Below are 23,766 nucleotides of genomic sequence, written 5' to 3' on the forward strand. Positions count from 1 at the left end.
AACTTACCTCATCCTGGGCTACTTGAGCGGCTCTCATGTCCGCCTGGGTAGCCTGTGGTATAAAGAGCAGATATATGAAAGTGATTTAATTGGAATCCATGTTTTCTATCTTTTTAAAAACTCTTACATAAATAAACTGGCACTGGGTGCCAGTGGCTCACATCTGTAATCCTAGCTATGCAGGAGGCTGAGATCTGAGGATCACAGTTCCAAGCCATCCCAGGCAAGAAAGACTGTGAGACTCTAAGCCCCAATTAACCACCAAAAAGCCAAAAGTAGAGCTGTGGCTCAAGAGATAGAATGCCACCCTTGAGCAAAAGAGCTCAGGGACAGTGTGAAGGCTCTGGCAGAGTTCAAGTCTCAGTACTGGCACATAAATTAATTTTAAAAAAGAATTGACATTGAAAATTATCTGTGATTAACATTCCTGAAGTTGCTAATACTGTGGCTTACTTTGACTGACCAGAGCAGAGGTATATTTGATCAAATTATACAACAGGTTAAGAAAATTACCAGAACTAAATAATGCAGTGGTAGATACATAGAAGTATACAAATGGAAGCAACTAAATTGACAGTTCCCTTCTCTACCAGGATACATTCCCATACCCTCAAGGATATCTGACACTGCAGATACGTGTTTCTTATACACATATACAGGAGAAAGCTTAGTTTACAAATGAAGTCCAGAAAGATGAATGATATTGAAAAAACATATATAGCACTATACTGTTATAGAGTTGGTAGTTGTTATTTCTGGACTTTGCATGGCACTTTTGGACTACACTTGGGCGTGGTCACTGGAACCACAGGTCTAGCTGTGGATAAGGAAACTACACTATACCCACTGCCAGAGACTATTGAGCCATTACATAATCCCTGTATTATTCACAATGTAATGGAATTGTCAGTCAATACACAAACGATCAAAAGCAACAACAAAATCTACTGATTCAAGCCGGGTGTGGTTGCTCAAGCCTGTAATTCTAGCTACTTGGAAGGCTGAAATCTTAGGATCAAGGTTCAAAGCCAGCCTGGTCACAAAAGGATCTGATCACAAAAGGAATTGAATGTGCTTACCAAAAGTTCTTCTTCTTGCAGTTTTCTGGCAATCTCAGCATCATACCACTCTTGATCCCTATGGGTCACCCTCGATGGAGTAGCAGTAGCCTCTTTCATCACTCTTGGCTTCACTCCTAAAAGAAACTCAGTACAATAAGGCAACTATAAACAGACATCGAAGTTTCCCTTTATTACCTTCAACTAAACATATAGCCTCCATACCAGAATTCAGTGTGGAGTAAATCTCAAATACACTTTTCTTGAAGCATGGGAGTGGTGATAGATAACCAAACTGTCCTGATAAAAATCCCTCTCACAGTTTCTTCAACAGCAGAAAATCATGCACGAAACCTTCACAAAATAGGGAATGGAAATAAAGAAGTTGTTGAAAATAAAAAGAATTTAAAGAAAAAGGTTACAGCATCAGATTTAAAAGGTTATATCATTGAGATGAGAGGGAAAGAGAAGTCTCTTTCTAGTTCCTACAAGCTTTTTATCTCACTAGTGAGAAGACAGGAAGACATCCACAAGTTACCTGAAAATGTTAGCCCCATATGGCTCCTGATTCACAATCTAATGTCATTACTAACTTTTAGGCAAGACACAACAGACAAAAAATGTCACAGAGTGCACTGCCAGCATCCACTCCTCTAGGGAGAAAGGAATACTGGGAGACTAATAAGTCCTGCAATTCTAGCTTTTTACTTTGAAATACTATAGGCATAATCTATTGTGTTAGTGTCACTAATTACAACAAATGTTAATGGTTGTTTCCATTTTGTAGGTGTTTTCCAAGTACCTTGTGATAAATTACAATTACTTAACAGCATGAATGTACTGTGCTCAGAATTTCTCCAAACATTAAATGCAGTGAATAACATCAGACATCTGGAATAGTGGCATTCAGTAAAAAGATAGTGAAGACGGCTGGGAGTTTGGCCTAGTGGTAGAGTGCTTGCCTGGCATGCACGAAGACCTGGGTTCAATTCCTCGGTACCACATACATAGAAAAAAGCTGGAAATGGTGCTGAGGCTCAAGTGGTAGAGCTCTAGCCTTGAGAAAGTCCAAGGACAGTGCTCAAGCCCTGAGCTCAAGCCCAGGACTGGCAAAAAACCCCCAAAAAAACCAACACGGCATAGCATAGCACAAGATCTAGTATCTCCAGAGATGATTTAAAGTGATTTGTATAACCAGATCCTTAATAAGTCAAGCAAAGAAACCCCGTGTTGGTTTTATCCTCCATTACTAACTGGTTTGGGGCAGAAAAAAAAAAAAAGTAGATGCTCCCAAGGGGTGACTATATATAAATGGGATTTACACCACCCTGGAGTATCTTGGACCTATCCAGAAAGGCAGATTATTGGGAAAGTAAATAAAACTACGGAGGAACTTAGCACTGGGAGAGTTGAGTGGACAGATATGCTGTTATATGATCCTCCAATCTATTGGCAAAAAATGGCAGTTTGATGCACAATCCACAGACTCACTCATAATGATTTAATATGCCAAGCTTCTCCTATTTATCTATCTTATATCTAATGAACTAGTAGAGAAGAAAGTATTTGGATTTTAAGACATTCAACTTTCTTCACTAGTGCTGAAGATGTGGCAAGAGTGCCCACCTAACAGATGCAGGGCCCTGAGTTCAGAGGACAGAATTAACCAAGGAAATATTTTGCTTTAAAATCTATGAAAGGAAGGGAAGGGGTGATATTGTCCAAAAAGAAATGCACTCTTTACCTGATTTATGCAATGGTAACCCCTCTGTACATCACCTTTATAACAACTATAAAAAAGTAAAATATATCAAAAGACATTCTACCAAATATACCGTGAAATGAATGTTCAATTATTTTGACGAAATTATAGGATTATAACGTTGGTAAAATTCAAAGTACTCAGAGGAGAAATAATTCAAATCCTTGCTGTGTTGTGAATTGGTAATTCTCATTAAACAGAAAAATCTCAGAGCTCAAGTTCCTGAACTTACATCACTTTCTACTCTTCATAGTGTTCTCTGTATGTCGGTGATTAAGATGTCTATAAACGCAAGTTAGTAACCACAGTAGCACTGTGAACAGTAGTCATTACAAAAGCAGAGATATTTTTTAAATGCTTTAAGACAGAATGAATTGTGGGCTAGAAACTTGAACAGCTGTCTTCATTTTGGCAGCCTAAAGCTCGATTCAAGTGAGCTATATTTCTACGGAGGGTGTATGTGTGTGTGTGTGTGTGTGTGTGTGTGTGTGTGAATCTGAATCTGTGTGTGTTTCAGGTGAGAGCCAGGACTCTGCCCATGCTAGAAAAACAAACTTATGACTAGTAGTCATACCCTTATCCCTTAGACACTAACCTAATTATTTTCCTGTTCATCATTCAATTTGAAGAAACAGATTCCCAAAATGAATACAAATAAAGCCTTCTTTTTAGTGCCTCAGAATAAGAAAAACTGCTGAAAGTATTGCAAGATATATTTAGTCCAAGCTTGAAACAAAATTATGTGGTGACTTATAGACTTGATATTAGATAGGAATATTTTTTAATTCATCTCACATGTAGGGAATGTCATAGTACATGTGGCAAACAAATACAGAAAATTGCAGACATTTTATGGCTTTGAGAAGATAAAGAGAACTTGCAAACATGATAAGCTGTTTAGTAACAGAGAAATGTGTTTCAAAGATTAGGTTTGACTTAATTGCCCTGTAGGAAATTAACTAATCACCAATCTAGTTTAGCAATTTAGTTTTGTTACTTTTCCAACTGACTCTATGTATGTTGTTGTGTAAATGCTCTTGGAACAAGCTTTGTCATCCTTTTAGTTTCTTCATTATTGAGTTAAATAAAACTTTGGCTGTACCAACAGCCTTAAGAACTATGTTTTGTTTGTTCGTTTGTTTGGGGTTCTTGTCCCCAATAACAGGTACATAGTATGACTCTTCTGAACTACTATTACAAAAAGGTTGCAAATTCAAATGACAACCTGACAGGAAAAGTAAAATTTGTAAGAGGAGCTGAATGTAAAATGGCAAATATATCACAGCTCACATCTTAGTCATTTTAATACTGACTAGCAACACTTTTTAAAAACTCTTGTAGTAGCAAAATAAAGGAGTATTTGCTTATAGTGCCAGTACTGGGGCCTGTGGGTCAGAATTTACTGTCATGCTTCCTAAACTCATGAGTATAACCAAAAGCCCTGAAAGCTAGCAATCCTTTAAAGCACTTTTACAGAGTCAAACTCACAGAATCAGAAAGAGGTCAATGTAATCACCATTCCTTGCCTCCCCAAAACATGCCTTTCTAAACTTGAACACATACACCTACTCCAGATAGATATAATAACTTCCTTCTTTATTCCCCACTGTTCTTTCTTCATATCTCCCTAACACATCTCTGATTTGGCAAGTATTTGTTTACAAACCCATCCTTTTGGCTTAACTCTCTGAGGCTTGGATTCAAGTATAAATTCTAATGGTATTTGTGGTACTCAGTTTGGTTTGCTAAATTTTAATTTTCCTTATAATTAAGTCCTTCTAACAGAGATAATATGACAGGAAAACCAACTGAATCAATCTGAATTTGAAACCTAGAAACCAGCTTCCCAGCCACAAGTAAAGTACTATCTGGGCCACAGCAGGTTCCTCCTTTATACTCCTTTCCCAATAACCTATCCATTTCTGTAAAACTTCAGTGAGAGTGAAATAAAACCAGGATGCTAAGTAGGGTCTAGTAAAACATCAGACAGTGTGATGTTGTGACAACATCTTAGCCACAGGGAAAAGCCCCACCTCAGATTTGTTCCAAACAGCACAAAAAACAATTCATGTTGGTGACAGGTTTCGGAGTTAAGTCTCACTGAAGGCTCATATTTAATCACTTCATTTACAGGGACCAAGAACTTACACTTATTGATACTTTACAAACAACATCTGTAGAATTAGAATTTGAGAAAGAGCATAAAATGTAACTTAAAGCAATGAGTTTTAAATTTCAATTTCCTAAAAATGTCTAAAACATGCCCAAACTGAACCAGAAATTTACTTTGTCAGGAAATAGCCTATTTTCATCCCATATTGAAAATAATGTGAGGCCCTGAATTTGGAAATACTATCTTTTAAGATTTGTATACCCAGCCATCATTTTACATAAGAGAAAGATGATATCTAGAAAATCAAGTACTTCCAGCTTTAACATCATTAAGTCATTTTCACCAGATCTTCTGAGTTCACTGAAATAAAACCAGAAATTCAGAACATCTGATTACGTTTCAAATGAAAAAGCGCAGAGATTTGGGCATGTTCACCTGAAACCTGGGCCTGGTAAAACCCTCCTAGGAATCTATGTCTCCTCACTGGAAAAACCTGAAGAAATCAGTGTATTCTCGACACAGAAGGAGAGAGGCACCAATGCTTTCTTTGCTCCTCCAGACTTGCAGTGTATGGCTTCAGGATTTGTTTCAGGGACATGAGTACAAACCACAGAGCTTAAAATGTTTATGAAATGCATTGTATAATGTATACATGTCACACCAGGGCTTCCAATGGGGCTGTCCTTGTATTACCTGGGTCGTGGAGGTGGTACAGCTCTTCTCTCTCTGAGAAGGTAGGAGTCCTGGGCCTGTGCCTCCTTTCTCTGTGCTCACTTTGCCCATGGTCCCTCCCATACACAGTTTCCTTGCAGTGAGGCCCCGACATCTGTGCAGACTTGGGTGACAGTGGGTCTTGGTGTCGGGAATGCTTTTCCGGATTCCGAGTCTGATGGCCATTGTGAGCCTCGCAGTCATCACACCCAGAGCTCAGAAACACCTCACCACTAATCTTGGGGAGTGGAGGTTTCCGCAACCTCTCTTGACCAGACCGTTTCCTTCCGTGATGCTCCCTGGTAATGTGGGGATCATCCCTTACTTTTCTCCAATTAGCAGATGTCAGGGCTGTTTCTGAAGAATAACATTCTTCTGGCTCTTCCCAGCCCTCCTGTGGATGCCTTGATTTCTCCTTCCTCTGCTTCAGAGCCAGTGCATCGCTTTGCAGTCTTTGAGATCTTGAGCATCCAGAACCCAATTCCCTGGCCCTCCTTGACCTTGGCAGGTCTGAGAGGAGGTGGAGGGATGTGAAAAATAAAAATGCTGATTAACTTAATGAGGGAATGCATACATTACATGGAGGAAGTCAGGGCCCAAGTGTAACGTAATTTTTAAAAAATGAGGAAAACTGCTTTATCAACCACAAAACTGAGAAGAGGGGATGAACATTCACTGGAATGATCCATACATGCATGAAAGTTGTTATGCACATAGCCAAAAGGATTAAAAAAATAAAATTAAGTAAATTAAATTGGAAGGAACTTGATCATGATTAGGTAGAATTAACAGAGTATTTTTATATTTGCCAATAACAAAAATTATAGCCATTAAACACTAAATTCTACTTTATAAAACCAATTTGGAGCCAGTGTGTTTACAGACATTGAAGAGTTTACTTTAAAAAAAAAAAAAAACCTATGTGATTGTTGTTCTTAATGTACTCTGTTATTTCTCTTTTATTTTCCCTTATTACTAACCTCATGTTGTTACTGTATCTGACTTTGTTACCTGGTATATTGTATATGCATTTATTTATTTGAAATAGGGAAGGGGGAAAACAAGATGATTGGGAGGGGTTGAGGGATAGAAATAAACGTAAGGAGTGGTTATCAGTGTACAAGAAGTAATGCAGCTACTGCCTGACAAATGTAACTGCAAGTCTTTCTGTGAAAGACTTTCAAATACCCTTATTGGAAATAAAATCAAGATACATCTGAATATTAGTAGTTTCTACCTAAGTCAGGGACATGGTTCCTCTGCCTCCACTTTTATGAGGCCAAAATAAACCAGCTATTTCAGAGAACTGTCTTATATTATAGTCCAGTGTGGAAGAAGATGAAGGAGAATTTTAAGTGAGCAAATTACCCTATATCTTTAGATAATTCTGTTCTTGATTTTTACCTAAGCCTTGGCAGAGAAAGAGAAATGCCAAAATAACACACATAAAAGAGCATATTTAAAAAAAGAACATGACATTTCTTCTTTGTCTGAGAATAGAGCATTGCTAAATATATGTCCTCAAGCTTAATGCAAACTTTAAATTTGTATATCCACCCCTGACTGCACTGTCAGGTCTCACTTAGACACAAACATATTCTAAAAACCAAGGAAGTAAATTAATATGCACTTTGCAAGAACATGTAGATGTTAATATTTTTCTGCAACTTTTACTACATTGTCAATAATAAAAAGAGATGCTAATCCATGGAAATGTACATTCCCTTTTGAATCACAAGTCAAAGAGCAATCATAATTTGGTAAGGAAGGAAGGTGCTGTATTTTCTTAGCTTTTAGGGCTCTAAATTGTTTTGGCTCATTGTTTTGAATAGAAATCTGATAAAACAACAGAACAATGGGAAAGATTTGCTCAGTGCAACACTGGCCTTCTAGCTTCCACTCAAAAACCTTAATCTCCTCTTACATTTTCCAGAAGAAACATTTGTTTCACAAATTTAAGTCCAGATTAAAATGTCTTCTATACAATCTGCAAGTTATAGAGTTACTACTATCACTTATAGTTAAATGTGTATAGTACATAAAATCACACAAGTAAAGCACCAGGAGTTTGGCCTAGTGGTAGAATGCTTGCCTAGCATGTACGAAGACCCGGGTTCGATTCCTCAGTACCACATACATAGAAAAAAGTTGGAAGTGGTGCTGTGGCTCAGGTGGTACAGTGCTAGCCTTGAGAAAAGTCCAAGGACAGTGCTCAGGCCCTAAGCTTAAGATCAGGACTGGCAAAGAAAAAAAAAAAAAAGATCAGGTGGCCATAGGTCTGTGGTTTAATATCTGGGTCCTTCAGTTCTATTCCATTGGTCTTCAGAGCTCTGGGACAGCACCCAGGCCGAGTTCAAGCTCCTTCACCAACAAAAAAAAAAAAAAATCACACAAGTAAAATAGAACAAATTCTATGACTAAGAAAAAAAGTATCCTCTCTGTGATGCATACTTTTAAGTTTGTCTTTATAAATGAAAGAACTGGCTACTACAGTGAATTAATGTTACTATGAGCACATTCTGAGACCAAAGCTTTATACCAACGTTCCTGTTTAGAAACGCATGAATGAAATATAATTTAAGCCTAAAAGAAATAGAGTTTTGTTTCAACATGAATTTGTGAAGCAGTTGTTTTTTGGTTTGTGTGTTTCTTTTTTTCCCAGTTTTTCTTCTTATACAGTTAATTAATCCATAATAGTTTCAATTTGGGGAAATATGTTGTCTATATTATTAAAGCTATCCTAGATTTTGAAAGTGTAAATATATATGTACATAGATACATATATTTCATAAATCAGTTACTGCAATATCTTTAAATTAGAGTGGTAAGAAATAGATGTGGAACATTTATTTGAATTCTTTTTAACACTGTTGAGAATGTTTCTTGAAGTTATTTGGCAAATAAAATTAACTCCTTTTTTGCATACATGTATACATATAAGCACACATATACATATAGATCTACATTTTATATAGGGCCCATGTTTGTCATTCAGATGGCTTGTTCATAAAATAAAATATTCACATATTGCATTGATACATGGCTAGGGAGCCCAGAGCTTATATATCCTTCACCAAAATTACAATCGATTTTTTTAACATCTATGTGAAGGTTCTATTTTTAAAGTTCCATTTTCCAGATGAGATTATAGGTTTAGAAATAAAAGTAAGTAACTCTGGTAAAAATTTTAGTTGTTTTAAGTAAATGAAAGAACTTGAATCACAGTATCACAGTCTTATATGACTTTCTAAAGACCATGACAAATCATCAGTATAACAACACAGGGTAACTGGCTTGAAAGACAAACATGGATGCACAAAAACAATATATACTATTCCATGATTTATATGCATTTTGAAAATGTTTTGGATAATGTCAAATTTATAGATCATTGTTAAGATTTATTAAGACATACATAAAAGCTGGAAGGACAACCACTTCATAAGGATTTGCTGTGATTATTATGTAAGTTAAGACAAAATCAAACTACTAAAAGAGAAATATAGTCACAGAATATACAGATGTGTTGGGAAAGAACTACTGCAAAAACTTAATGACTGCTCTGTAAATATGGAGAATTCATTCCAGTATGGTCTCTGTGGTATTCAACCTGGTCTAATACCATGGCACATAAATGAGAACATGGTCAGCAATACACAGTCTCTCAACAACCACAGCTGCAGCAAAAGGAATCCCATACCCTACACACACACACAGAAACTCCTATGGCCCCTCAATACTCTCCTGTTCCTCAATACGCCCTCAGGCTCTCACAAGCACAGATACCATTCCCTACAAGTTTACTAAAGTTGTTTAAAATAAATACAGAACTATTTAAAACTTTTAGGTGTTCTTTATGACCACTTAAAGTTCTTAACATAGCTACAGTCCTAGAGATACCAATCAGGATGAGTGCTCAAGTCAAAGCAAACAGGCTTAAGTCTCATTTCAAGATAGCACAGGCTTTAACACAGACAGATAAATATTAATACTTTCACATACTTTACTACTTCTCAACTTGATATATTTAGAATTACATGCTTAAAATAGTTACTTTTACTTATACTAAACACGCCTTCAAAAAGAAATAAACATATTTTGAAGACTGAAATTGAAATTGAAGAGTACTTAACCCCTTAACCTCTGGTCTCTACTATAACAAAATATGACAATATTCTTTCTTTTTAAATAAACTAATATATAACGATGAGAAAAACTAGCAAGCTGAGAACTTTATTTTGGGGAGAAGAAACCATCTAGTATTAAAGAATCTATTTAGTAAATAGAACATAGAGCTTAGCTCTGATAGGTAAAACTAGGCAAGACTTGACTAAGTAAGATTATACATAGAAATGCTACCCTCTACTATCATTCTTTTCACCCTACTCACTATGGACAGTTTTTTTTATTTTCTGAAGTGAAACGACAGAAAAACGGTTGGCCGGCCTCTCAGGATCACCTCAAAATCTACAAAGTATCTTCAGGTTTTGTTCATTGGTAACTCAGAAAGTATGTGAAGCTGAATTTCGTTAAACAGAAAATAAAATTCAGGAAATGTCTCTGACAAATATTTGAAAAGAACTAAACTATGTTTGTAGATTTTCATTTCCCAACACATTTTTAAGATAAAGAATCACCATCACCGCAACCGCTACCATCACAGCACTACCACCACCACACTGCAAAAGTTGGCATAAGGAAGAAAACCGTAGAGAGCCAGCTTTACTTCAGAAATTACTCAACATGATCATCCAACAAGATACCATCAAATCCAGAAACAGAGAACAATGAATTTTGAAGGTTAATATTGTTTGGCCCAAGTTTAGAAGACAAGAGAATGGGAAAAAGCAGTGTTACCCAGTAACTAGGGCATAAGGTATCTTCTTTATTTAGAACACTGTTCATTCAAACAAAACTGTGTAGACTTCCTTGAGAAAGGGTAATAAGTCCAAAGACTTACCTGACGCTTTACACAGTAAGAGTAGTGGCTACAGCACAGAATAATTCATGCCAAGTGGCACAGAGCCATACTCAAGATTTTAGTCATAAAAAATGGCTGCAACTGGGGCCGAGAGTTTGGCCTAGTGGTAGTGCTTGCTTGGCATGCACTAAGACCCAGGTTTAATTTCTCACTACCACATACATAGAAAGAAGCCGAAAGTGGTGCTGTGGGTCAAGTAGTGGAGCTCTAACCTTGAGAAAGCCCAAGGACAGTGCTCAGGCCCTGTGTTCAAGCCCAGGACTGGGAAAAAAAAAATGGCTGTAACTGCCAGGTGCAGTGATTCACCTCATACCTATAATCCTAGCTACTCTGGAGGTCGAGATCTGAGGATTGCGGTTCAAAGCCAGCCCAGGCACTAAAAAGTCCATGAGACTCATATCTCCAATTAACCACCAGAAAACAGGAAGTGGGGGTGTGACTCAAGGGGTAGGGTGGAAGCCTTGAGCTGAATAGCTCAAGGGACAATGCTCAGGCCAGAGTTCAAGTCCCACAACTGACCAAAAAAAAAAAAAAAGACAAAAAAATAGCTGTAATTGTACAACTAAGGAATAGATGATCCCATCAACATTAAATAGAATACTATCACAATTCTAAATGTACCCAATTCCTGGATACAAGAGAAATCTCCCCAGCTTCCTCTGGTCATTGTATAGATAAAATTAAAGGGATGTCTGGTCAATGGGTCTGAGAACAAAGTAGATCATGATACTCATGAGAACCGTTACCTCCATCTTCATAGTAGTAATTATCTCCAGAGGCATTAGCTACAGAGAATTCTGGAATGTGTTTCTTCCTCTTTTTCTCTTCCTGTAACTCTTTTTCTTGCAAAAGGCGAGCTATATCCTACAAAGACAAAAGGAAAAGGAAATAAATGTTTAGAATGAGCAAGTTTAATAGAGTATAGAGTATGGCAAACTGTTACATGCTGTATTCATAAGTTTCCAGACTTCTGGCCACTAATATATACTATTCAAATGTCACAGACTAATCAATAGTTTTGACACAAAATCTACACGATGACTTTTCTTTTTTAACTGAAATTTAAATTTAACTCAATCTAAAGAGTTTCATATCTAGCCCAGCCTACAGCAGGTCTACAGCAGAATTTTGATATATATTAGTTATATTTTGATACATATATCAAATACTATATATATATATATATATATATATATAGAGAGAGAGAGAGAGAGAGAGAGAGAGAGAGAGAGAGAGAGAGAGAGAGTGAGTTTTGGGTTTTTTTTTTTGTTGTTCACAGGACTTGAAATCTGGGCCTGGGTGCTAGCCCTTTGATCTTCAACTCAAGGCTGTTGCTCTACCACTTGAGCCACAGTACCACTTTTTTTTTGGTAGCTGATTGGAGATAAGAGTCTCACAGACTTTCCTGCCTGGGCTGGCTTTGAACCACAATTCTCTGATCTCAGCCTCCTGAGTAGCTAGGATTACAGGTGTGATGTGAACCACTGCACCTGGCTGTTACAGCCATTTTTTTTTTTTTTACAGGCATGAGCCACCAACATCTGGCTAAATTTATATGTATATATATATATATTATATATATATATATATGTATGTATTTGAAGTCCTTCCTTCTGAGCTGACGATCAAGTAAGTCTTGTTGGGAAGTCTCAGGAACATATTTTTTAATGAATTGTATTTTATTGTTACAGTTATATATACAGTGTGAAAATGAGTACATTTCTTGTACCCTCCCTTTCCCCCCTCCATCCCCCCATTTTTCCCTCCCTAAATTGTAAAGTTCATTTGCAACACAGTGTCTTGTGAGTATTCCTGTTGAATTGGTTCACCCTTTGTCCATTTCCCAAGTCAGACAAATGTACATACAAGACACCAGATATCAAACAAACAAATAAAAGCCAGTGACCATATAAGGTAACAATGTCATTTGAAGAAAGAAAGTTAATTTTGATTGAGATGGAATTTTCAAGTGGTTTTTTTGTTGTGTTTTTTTTTTTTTTTTTTTTGCCAGTCCTGTGCTTGAGCTCAGGGCCTGAGCACTGTCCTTGGGCTTTCTCAAGGACAGAGCTCTACCACTTGTGCCTCAGCACCACTTCTGGCTTTTCACTATGTATGTGGTACCGAAGAATCGAACCTGGGTCTTCGTGTATGCTAGTCAAGCACTCAACCACTAGGCCAAACTCCCGGCCCAGATTTTGGTTTTTAAATGACTGGCATTTTGTATTTGCTGGTATCAATTACAAAGAAGTTTTCTGTGTTTTCCTTGAGACCCTTCACTTTCAGTATGGCTGTTTAAGTCTGTAATTTTTCTCAAATTCATTTTTATGTGTGAGAGAAATGTTAACATTCATTTCTCTATCATTTGTGCAAATAGTTGTTTTAGCCTCATTAAGCAAAATAACAAATGTTTTTCATTAAATTCCTTTGACACTTTTAAAAGATCAATTGTCCTCTGATGTGTGGATCCTATTTCTGAACTCTATACAGTTCTATTCTCTTAATGTTCTTGTTTTTCCTTATGCCATAGATTTATTCATTTACTTACTGACTTCTGATGCAGGGTTTCACATTTGCTAGGCCTTTTGCTTTATTTACGTTTTAGATAGTCTTATGCTTTGTGTACCAATTGGCCTAGGATTGCAATCCTGTTAGTTGCTGCTTAGTTTAGTTGGAATTACAGATGTGTTCCTTTATGCCTTTTTTGTTGAGTTAATATCTTGCTAATTTTTGGCCTGGTCTATTCTCAAACCATGATTCATAGTCTCTGCTTCCTGAATAGCTGGGATTATAAGAGACAATACTACACCCAGCTCATGCTGTTTTGATTTACTGGAGTAAGTTTTGGTGTGAATTCTATAAGCAAGGTCTTCTGTTGTTGTCATTGTTTAGTTTTGCTTCTCCCCTCCTCCCCAGTCCTGGGGCTTGAGCTCAAGGCCTGGGCACTGTCCTTGAGCTTTCTTAAGGCTAGAGCTCTACCACTTGAGTCACAGCACCATTACTGGCTTTTTCAATGTATGTGGTACCGAGGAATCGAACCCAGGTCTTTGTGCATGCTAGGCAAACACTCTATCAGTAGGCCAAACTCCTGGCCCTATTTAGATGTCTCTTTAAATTCATCTTTTCTTCAGGCCACTCCCAGCTACTGTGACAGAAGTTGAGGGCCTAGATTGCACTTACTTCACAAACCTACACAGTTCTAGTTGTCACTTCTCAAAATCAGAGAAGCTAAGAAGAGTATGTGTGATCAAATCCATTTTTTAAGTTTCATATCTTTTGTAAGCTTCCTATTTTAGAAAATCAAGTACTGTTTACTGATTACTGGAGTTGAAAATTAAATACTACAGAGGCAGAGATCAAAAGGATCTTAGTTCAAGGCCAGTCTGGGCAGAAAAGTCAATGAGACTTCAAAATAATCTGCAAGGAGCCACAGCTGAAGATGGGATTCATGTGGCAGAGTGCCAGCAGAGCAAGAAAGGTAAGTGTATCAAGGGCCCCGAGTTCACCTTTCAGCTCATCTTGGCTACTGTGCTAAGATGTTCTCTTCTGATAGAAAAATGTGAGTCTTCCTTGAGTAGCAAGTTATCAATATTAAATGAATAGAATTTGCATTAATAAAATTTGTTCTTGAGGAATGCCACAAGCAACCTTTGAGGCAGAGGAGACAGGGAGTCAGTCAGTAGTCTAATTCTGTTCTATGCTAACCACTTTCTTATAATGTGCCCCAGTTCTTTTTTTCTTTTCTTTTCTTTTTTTTTTACTCTTTCGTCTTCTTCCCTGTAGTTGAATTAGTTCTTTAATAATACAGCTCTGGAAAATGCCTCTCTGGATTTTTACCTAAATATATCAGAGGTATTTGGGGTCAACTCTTTTGAGCAGCTTATAACTTCCCCAAATGACCAGATATAAAAACAAAGGCCCATTTCTTGGGTTTGAGATTTTGTTCTGAATATATTACACTATAAAGTAATGGCACTACACAGCTTTGTGTGTGTGGCTGAACATTTCCAGTATTATCATATAACTGTAGTGTGCTTGTTAACAGAGAGCAGAAGGAAAGTAAAGTAACATTAACATGCTAGGGATCAGATGTAGAAAAAGTTCTTAATAGCATTTGGGACATTGTTCTCTTTTTCCCTTCTCTTCCTTCTCTTTTCCATTCTTTCCCTCACAATTATGCTCTTTATCTTTTATTTGCTGTTAGTTTTCCCTTTAAACCTTTTTTGTGTATTGTCTTAAATATAGAGGTTGAATTTTTCTTTAGGTGTTCCTTTGAAGTGACTTATAGCCTTTTGGTATACTCTTGTGAGGTTGTGATTATATGAGTAGATTAATTATACTGAAGTCTTTCTCCAGTCACAGCATATGCATTTGCCAGTGGTTTCTTTTTTTTTTTAAATAAATTAGTGTGAGTTCAGTTAATTGGACTTAGTTATTTTTAAATAAAACATTGTGTATTTCTGTGTATATTTTAGACTTATGCATGTGTGTATGTGTGCATGTATTATGTTTAAACCTTGGACAAATATATGTGAATTATTATTTTTAGGAAAACCTTTTTTTCTTATTTTTTAAATTTTTGATTAAGTAAACATTAGCATGGTCAAACATGCCATGAAATGTTGTGGCACTGACCTGACAACTTGAAGGCATCTGTATATTTGAACTGCTCAAATTATCAGCTTACATTAAAAATAAAAAAAAACATGAATCTCTTATATGCCATCGTACTTATTCAAAGAACTTTAGGCAAGTGGAATTTTATGACATTTCTTTTTGTTTTGTTTTTGAATTTTGTTTGTCAGTCTTGGGGCTTCAACTCAGGGACTGGTTACTGTCTGTGAGCCTTTCTTGCTCAAGGCTTGTGCTCTACCACTCTGAGCCACAGCTCCACTTCCTAGAATTTTAAGGTATAAAGTAATATTTATATAAGCTGATAATACTTTTTTCTTGAGATTTTTTTTATTGTCAGGGTAATGTATAGAGGGGTTACAGGTGCATTTGTCAGGTAGTGGGTGCATTACTTCTCAAACACTGATACCCTTTCTTGTGTTTTTGTCCCCCTTTCCCTCCCCTCATCCCATCCCAATCATCTTTCTTTTCCCCCTTCCTATCCCTATTTCAAATAAACAAATAAACATATATATATATAATACACCAGGTAACCAAGTCAGATACAGTAACCACGATTAACCATATGGGGGAAAAAAAAGAAAACAGAAATAACTGCACATAGTACAGTTTAGCCTAGTGCTAGAGTGCTTGCCCAGCATGCACAAAGACCTGGGTTCAATTCCTCAGTACCACATACATAAAGCTAGGAGAGGCACTGTTGGCTCAAGCAGTAGAGCTCTAGTCTTGAGAAAGTCCAAGGACAGCGCTCAGGCCCTGAGCCCAAGCCCAGGATTGTCAAAAATAAATAAATAAAAACAAAATTATGCAGTCACAAAGACATTGCAGCAAGGGAGTTTTCCAAATAAAGCTCTTTGTACTCATTTTCCAAAAAAAAAAAAACCAATATATATATATATATATATATATATATATTCAGAGATTTAGATTACATGTATCAATTGTTTATTGAAAAGTAAAACTACCAAGAACAGAGCATGATTAATGCCAGCTCCTAACCCTTACCAAGTACTAATCCCAGATTCTAGCTTGGATTTCATTCAAGGTATGCTCTATCTAAATGAAAACTCAGGCAAAGAAAATGTTAGTGAGTTGAACAGTGTCCTTATTTGGAAATGGGGGATTTGTGGATGACAGTAGTTAAGTCGATCATTCAGATTAGGTCCTTAAATCAATCATTAGTATCTGTGTGAGAAGATATATACAGAGAATAAGGCATATGACAAAAGAGACAGAGAGTTAAGTGATTCAGACACAAACCAAAGACTGCCAGGAGTCACCAGAGCTGGAAAAAGGTAAAGAAAAGTTCCTCTTAAGAGGAAATACAGGGCCTGGAGTTTGGCCTAGTGGTTAAAGTGCTTGCCTAACATGCACGAAGACCCGGGTTCGATTCCTTGATACCACATATATAGAAAAAGTCGGAAGTGGTGCTGAGGCTCAAATGGTAGAGTTCTAGCCTTGAGAAAGTCCAAGGACAGTGCTCAGGCCCTGAGCTCAAGCCCAGGACTGGCAAAAAAAAAAAAAAAAAGAGGAAATACATTCCTGCCACCACCACCCTTGATTTTAGACTTCTAACCTCTAAAACTGGGAAAGAATAAACTTCTGTTACGTTAATGAATCAACCTTGTGGAATTTGTTTCAACAGTCCTACTAAAGAAATTGATACTGAATTACCTACTGATATCGAATTACCTATTATTATTTCTCAAATCTTTACCAGGTGTGCACCTTTCAAAAAACAGGTGATCCATGAGAGCAATGCTTGCACTATCACACTCCAAGTAAACAGAGTCTGCTGCCCAGCCAGCCTCCCTTGAGTCAGTACACACAGAAGGCCTTTGAGGCAAGCTGGGCACCCCTTCTCCACGGGGTGGGGAAGGGGTTATACCTCATCCTTCTTCTCCTGTATGCGACGTCTCTCTGCTTCAATAGTCAGCTTCTCTTGAATTTCCTGAGCAATTTCACAGTCTTGTTGTTCACTACAAAACAAAGGCAAGAATAATGTCAACAACAAAAACAAGGACTACTGTTACTAAAAAAAAAAAACAATTAACATAGTTTCCTGATGAGGAACCCTCATATATCTTTACCTCACTTTAACCTTCATGAAAATGACACACACAGGCTGATAACTGTCCAATTGTGTAGAGAGAAAACTAGGCTTAGAAAATAAGGTCATTTCCCTCAAGATCACAAAGAAAGTATATGGTAGAACCAGAGTCTGACCCACAGACTGCAATGCAATGATCTTGCTTCTTCACCACATCGCATCATACTAAGGGATCTTCTGATGGGAAACAAGCATGGTTTCCAGGGATTCTGCGAAGGTTTTATATGTAAAGAAATACAAAGACACACACACACACACACACAGAGAGAGAGAGAGAGAGAGAGAGAGAGAGAGAGAGAGAGAGAGAGAGAGAGAGAGAGAGAGAGAGAGAGAGAGAGAGATTAATGCCTCTTAATATCCAAATAGAACACAATAGAAACAGGAGAAAATGCCCCACCAGACTTTTGAAACCCCTGGTACTTGTAGCAGAACAAAGATCCTTTAACAGAGTATTGTCAGAAAAGCTATTCCACAAAAAATGAAGGCTGATTTTCTCAGAAACTACTACCCAGGGTGCCCTGACCTACAGAAGTCATCCTATTTTTTATGTGAAAAAAAATTTAGAAACTTAAACCTCCAAAATGTGATTATCTCTGGAATGTTACCTTTCATACAAAGCCACAAACTAGGAAACTAGCTTGGAAACCTACAAATTTGCCAGACTGTAATTCATATATACAGTCCATTTGCAAAGTACATTCCATCATTCTCCCCTTGCCAACTGACCTTCAGGTATTCAAGGAGACTCAAATTTGGTCATATGTTTCATGTTTAATGTCAGTCTTTTGTAATTACAAACAGTTAAGGACCATGGGGAACTATTCTGTAACTTATTCTCTGGAGAATAAACCCAAGTATTCTAACAAAACTGAAGACAGAAAAGTAATTCTCATTTAAACAAGACAATGGTCATTTTGGCAGTATTGGATTTTGAACTCATGGAATATGCTTGCCAAACAGGAGCTCTACCAATTGAGCTATACCTCTAAGTAGGAATTTGTTGTTTTGAACATACATGGAAATAAGCAGGGGAATTTAGGTGAGAATGCAGACACTAGATGTATATACACAAAAAGACAGGAAGAAAGAAAGCAATTACAACAACAGAACATAAGCTGGAAACAGGAAGACATGCATTTAGAGCCTGAAAGGAAAAAAAAAATCACTAAATAAGAAATCTATAGATCTGCATTCAGAGAGAGAGAGAGGGAGAGAGGGAGGAAGGGAGAGAGGGAGAGAGGGAGAGAGGGGGAGAGGGGGAGGGGGAGAGAGAGAGAGAGAGAGAGAGAGAGAGAGAGCGCGCGAGCGCACGCGCGCGCACGCCTCTCATCCTAGGGCTTCAACCCTGGGCCCAACCACTGTCTCTGAGCCTTGTCCTTAAAACTAGCACTTTAGGGCCAGGAGTTTGGCCTAGTGGTAGAGTGCTTTGCCTAGCATGCATGAAGACCCGTTTCAATTCCTTGGTACCACATACTCAGAAAAACAAAGCCAGAAGTGATGCTGATGCTCAAGTGATAGAGCTCTAGCCTTGAGAAAACTCAAAGACAGTGCTTAGGCCCTGAGCTCAAGCCCAGGATTGGCAAAAAACAAGCAACAACAACAAAAATAGCACTTTATCATTTGCGCCACACAACTACACTTCCAGTTTTTGGTGGTTATCTGAAGATATGTCCAGGCAGGACTTTTCTGCCTGGATTGCCTCCAAACCACTATTTTGTTACTACAGAATGCTTTTGAATTCCAGTTAATCGCCTGTTAAGTTAATGACTTTACATTATAAGTCAAAGAATCTAGGATTCTTATTCACTTAACTCAAAAACATAAAATTTACTCAGACTTCTATTTATATTTTCTCTTCTAAATTTATATTTATGTAAATATGTATTTGTTTCCTCTTCTATTAATTCAATTCCTTAAAATAATAAGAACCATGAGTTTGAAAGACTTTTACCTGACCTTCCCAATGAATGCAGAGACCATACAGGTAGAAGGAGCTACTAACTACACATAGGTGATAATAAACTTGAAGAAAGCAAAAGAACAATGAACTGTTCAGCTCTCAGGTGACAGGGAATTTGCAGCGCTTTGTACAGAAAGTAAGAGCACAAATGTTCAGTGAAGCTTCATGATTTCAAACTGCATTTATTTCCAAAAAGGGTCAGCTAACTATAAAGAACCATGAAGAAGTAAAATAATGTGCAAAAGGAATAGGGAATAATCGGTAAGCTTGGTTTTGAACAGTGGCCCCAGGATACCGAGATAGTGAAAGAGGCCAGCTCATTAAAATCCAAAGCATCTCATCCTTCCCTTTATGTGGTCAGCTGTCAACACTTCCAGAAAGTGAAGGCTAGAATTCCTTTCCAACTTATTAAGAATTTCCAAAAACCTTCGCCTCCCAGGAAGAAATACCCCATGCCTGGTTCTTCTCACATTTAGGACTATTCTGCTTCTTTCCAAATCCTTATTTGTATCTCAAAGCATTTTGTCTTAATAATCTCTAAATCATCTCATTATGCTCAATGTCATCAACCTAATTCAGGAACTTTAATCAGTACATTAACCTCAGAACTGGTTTAACAGGTAATTGTGAAGAATATAAAGGGTGACCATTGACATGTCTCAAACATTTTATTTTAGATCTGGCTCTCACTTTATCTCTACGTATTACCCTGGGCCTCAGAATCTCTCAAATCTGTCCCTTCCTCTCACATCTGATTATCACCACTCAATTCAGGCTTAATTGTCTCTAAATTTGACCTACAGTCCTTTGCCCAACCAAATCCTCCAAATAGGTCTGGAAAGGATAACCTAAAACTTTCAATGGTGTATAACATAAATAGTTGTAATATAATCTATGTGACATAATTACTTTACCATAACTTGTATGTCCACTCTGATCTAGCATAAATATTCTTCTCATTTCATGGTCCTAATACTTTTCTCACTATAGTGTTAATCATACTCTCACTTTAGCAATACTCAACTTCCCACAGTTACTGTAAGATTCCAGGTCCTTTTGCTGTGTCTACCTGCATGCTACTCCTTCTGGCTGGAATGGTTTTTCCCGCGATTATTATCACAAATGTCTAACTAGCCATCAAGATAGAGATGATTAAGCATATCACGTGTCTTCTGAAACTTTTCCCAATCTCTCTTCATGGGCATGAAATGTACATTCTAATCTGTGACTCAATTATCTGTCTCTATGTGTACAATGTTCACGTGTTTTCCTGAGGTTCCTAAAGAGCATGCCAATATCTTGGTCATACTTCCGGTCTCCAACGCTGTTCTTCGGTCGGGTTTAGCAAGCCAATGGTATTCACTTGCAATATTAGGACGCTTAACAAAATTCATAATAAAGTCTTCTCTACAAATGATAAGCAGAAGGAAGAACCCTTCTACAAAGAGGGGGAGGGTCAGTAGGCACTCCTGTTTGATTTGAACATGAAAATAAATTAGGGGATCTCTTCATATCTCCTTTTATTCATTTCTCCTCAACACATGGTCTTGTGGTTAAATCTACCATTTCAAGTTTGAGCTGCAAGAGCCAACTGTGACAACAATTGTACTCAGTGAGCTTTTTTACATTACAAAAGATTAAAAAGCCATTATACTTGAAGGACCTTAGAAAGAAAAATATCTATTCATCTATCTAACAAGGGAGGGAAAAGTTTGGTGTGATGTTGAAATTATGAAGATAATTAGGTATACAAGTCAGAGCTTTTCAGAACACTCTGGAAACAGAATAAACATAGCTAGAACATAGTAAACAAAACCAATACAACTCACAGGCTTTTTTGTTTTTGTTTTTTGGTTTTTTTTATGTCTACTATTTCAATGGATCCCCTAAATAAACTGTGAGACAGAGGAAGAAAAGTCACCTCTCCTTACACTTGAGATATAAAAATCAAATTCAAGGAATGAAGTCACTATACTGTTAGGAATTAACGCAGCCTGCCATAAACTAAGTTAATGGTACCCCCCGCAAAAAAAAAAAAAAAAAAAAAAAAAAGGTTTTTGGGGTTTTTTTTCAGATAAAAGAAAATTACTAGGATTTATAAGAGAACAAAAAAAAGGAACAGGAGGAATTTCCTGCCCTGTCCTAGTTAGCTGCTGGCTCCACAGACAATCCCCACTCCCCAAATCCTTACAGGTCTTTATAGCGCTTCTGGAGCTGAGCCTGGGCTTTCAGATCTTCCTCCTGGAGCTGCTTAGCCACCTGGAGATCATGTTGGACCAAACGGCTCCGCTGAATGTTCGACGCCAGGTGATGCTCAACTGGGCAGAATGATCGAAGAGAGTTAGAGTTACAATGCTGCCATGGCTTTGCTGGTTAATAATAATAGGCCTCATAATTAATTTAAGAAGGCTTTTACTGTTTAAAAGAACAGTGCAGAGATTGTTATTGCCGGCAAAAAGAGTCACTTGCACTGGTCTCATGGCAAAAAAAGTGGTGATGCCAGGATTGTTTCACCAATATTCTAAGCCAGGGCCCGTGCTCTATTATCATATTATCATATTACTACTCCTTCATTAGCCACATTTTTCAATTCACTTTATATTGATAAATTAATAAATGATTAAAAATTCACAAACTCATATATGTACAAACTTAATTTTACTTTCTATAAGAGCACTTTTTTTTTTTTTTTGCCAGTCCTGGGCTTAAGCTCAAGGCCTGAGCACTGTCCTTGGACTTTCTCAATGCTAGCGCTCTAGCACTTGAGCCTCAGCACCACTTCTGGCTTTTTTTCAAACCCAGGTCTTCACTCATGCCAGGCAAGCACTCTACCACTAGCCTAAACTCCCAGTCCTACAAGAGCACATTCTAAAAAAAGAGTACTTTCTAAAAAGTCTACAATGTAACTTTATATAAATTCTGTGATTGCCAAGAAAAGGTGTTCAGTCCACTAGTTGAGGACAAGAACAGACTCTTATGCTAGGTCCTGGCATATCTTGGATACATTTACCAGCACTGTCTCTCTCTTCAAATCTATTGAATCCTCCTATACACATAGCAGTGGCTTCACACCCCTGACAAGTCTTAAACACTCATAAATTCATTTTCATCAAGTCATTTACCTAGACCAATCCTTCTGGAATGGATGTAGAGTGCATCTTGGTCACTACATTCTTTCCTATATCATTCTAAGAAACAAGCCTCAAGTTACCAGTAAAAGAAGAAGCTGAAGGCCAATAAGTAAGAGTCATTACTCACTCTCTTGTTCCTGAAGGCTGTGAGCAAGGGTGTGGTCCTCTAGAACAGCAAAATCTCGGCACACTGCAGAGGATGGGAGGGGTAAAGGAGGAAAGGCAGAGAGAAAGACGCTCGTTAGCTATATTTTAATATGAAATGTACTTGGTTTATTTTTTTAAAAAATCGGGGCCAGGAGTTTGGCCTAGTGGTAGAGTGCTTGCCTAGCATGCACGAAGACCTAGGTTCGAATCCTGGCAAAAAGCCAGAAGTGGTGCTGTGGCTCAAGTGGTAGAGTCCTAGCCTTGAGAAAAATCCAGGGACAGTCCTCAGGCCCTGAGCCCAAGCCCAGGACTGGCAAAAAAAAAAAAAAAATCAATGAAAATTATTTTAAGATGATCAACTTTATAACCTGAAATGCATAAAAACATGAAGACTTCACTTCCAGAATTTCACTCAGTGCCTGCTCAGTGTCCAGCTCAGAGTGTCACAAAATAATGGCCTGAGGTAAGGGATTACTATCCACAGTCTTAGAGCCCAGAGGTCTAGAATTTCCAGGGCACTTCTTTATAGGAAGAAGTGTTGCTGAAGTAACTGAAGAGTTAACAATGCTTTCACACTGATGCCAAGTGAAAGTGGAGTTCTTGCAGGGTCAGAAGAGTTCAAAGAAGCAGAGCCTAAGCCTCAGCCATTCTTAGTTCAAGGGTCCTCTCACAGGGAGTTACAGTGTCTTTATAGAAAAACACCACCTTTTTTAGTCCCTCAGGAACAAACCTCTATTTTAATAATAATCACTTTTTTAATTTTATTATATTGTCAGGGTAATGAACAGAGGAGTTATAGTTACATTCATATGGTAGTGAGTACATTTCTTCTCCAACATTGTTACTCCCTCCCACATATTTCTCCCACTTTCTCTCCCCCACACCTCCCCCCCAAGATGTGATTCCCAAGTTGTGATTATCACTAAAGAATAATCACTCTTTAATGCATGAAAAAGCAGTAATTCCCATGGAAAGTTCTAGTCTTTGAAATTCTAATATGGGCAGACCTAGACTGAGTCACTGTATATCAAAGAATGAAAGTATTTTCAAAATGAACTAGTTGACTTCCTCATTTTATATGCGAGAACCTGAGGGTCAATAAGAAGGGAATTTTACTCAGATTTTTATATATGTAGGGCACTGGTGACAGGGATTGGGGGTATT

The 23,766-nt window shown here is 37.6% G+C and overlaps 1 protein-coding gene across 3 annotated transcripts in view; it reads right to left on the minus strand.

Moving 5' to 3' along the window:
* LOC150069116 (coiled-coil domain-containing protein 50-like) overlaps positions 1-23,766 on the minus strand; it is a 63,197-nt gene that overhangs the window by 12,170 nt on the left and 27,261 nt on the right. For 2 of the 3 annotated variants that reach the window (XM_090343923.1, XM_090343930.1), the window contains exons 2-8: positions 22,583-22,645; positions 21,516-21,642; positions 17,143-17,233; positions 11,372-11,489; positions 5,627-6,154; positions 1,080-1,195; positions 8-52 (exon numbers count right to left, since the gene is read on the minus strand). In XM_090343923.1, the coding sequence (XP_090200049.1) occupies positions 8-52; positions 1,080-1,195; positions 5,627-6,154; positions 11,372-11,489; positions 17,143-17,233; positions 21,516-21,642; positions 22,583-22,645 (1,088 nt within the window). The remainder of the gene's footprint in view (positions 1-7; positions 53-1,079; positions 1,196-5,626; positions 6,155-11,371; positions 11,490-17,142; positions 17,234-21,515; positions 21,643-22,582; positions 22,646-23,766) is intronic. The other variant, XM_090343938.1, reaches the window with a different exon arrangement.

The sequence above is a fragment of the Megascapheus bottae genome, chromosome 1 (assembly GCF_031878675.1).
Source record: "Megascapheus bottae isolate mThoBot1 chromosome 1, mThoBot2.hap1, whole genome shotgun sequence".
NCBI lineage: Eukaryota > Metazoa > Chordata > Mammalia > Rodentia > Geomyidae > Megascapheus > Megascapheus bottae.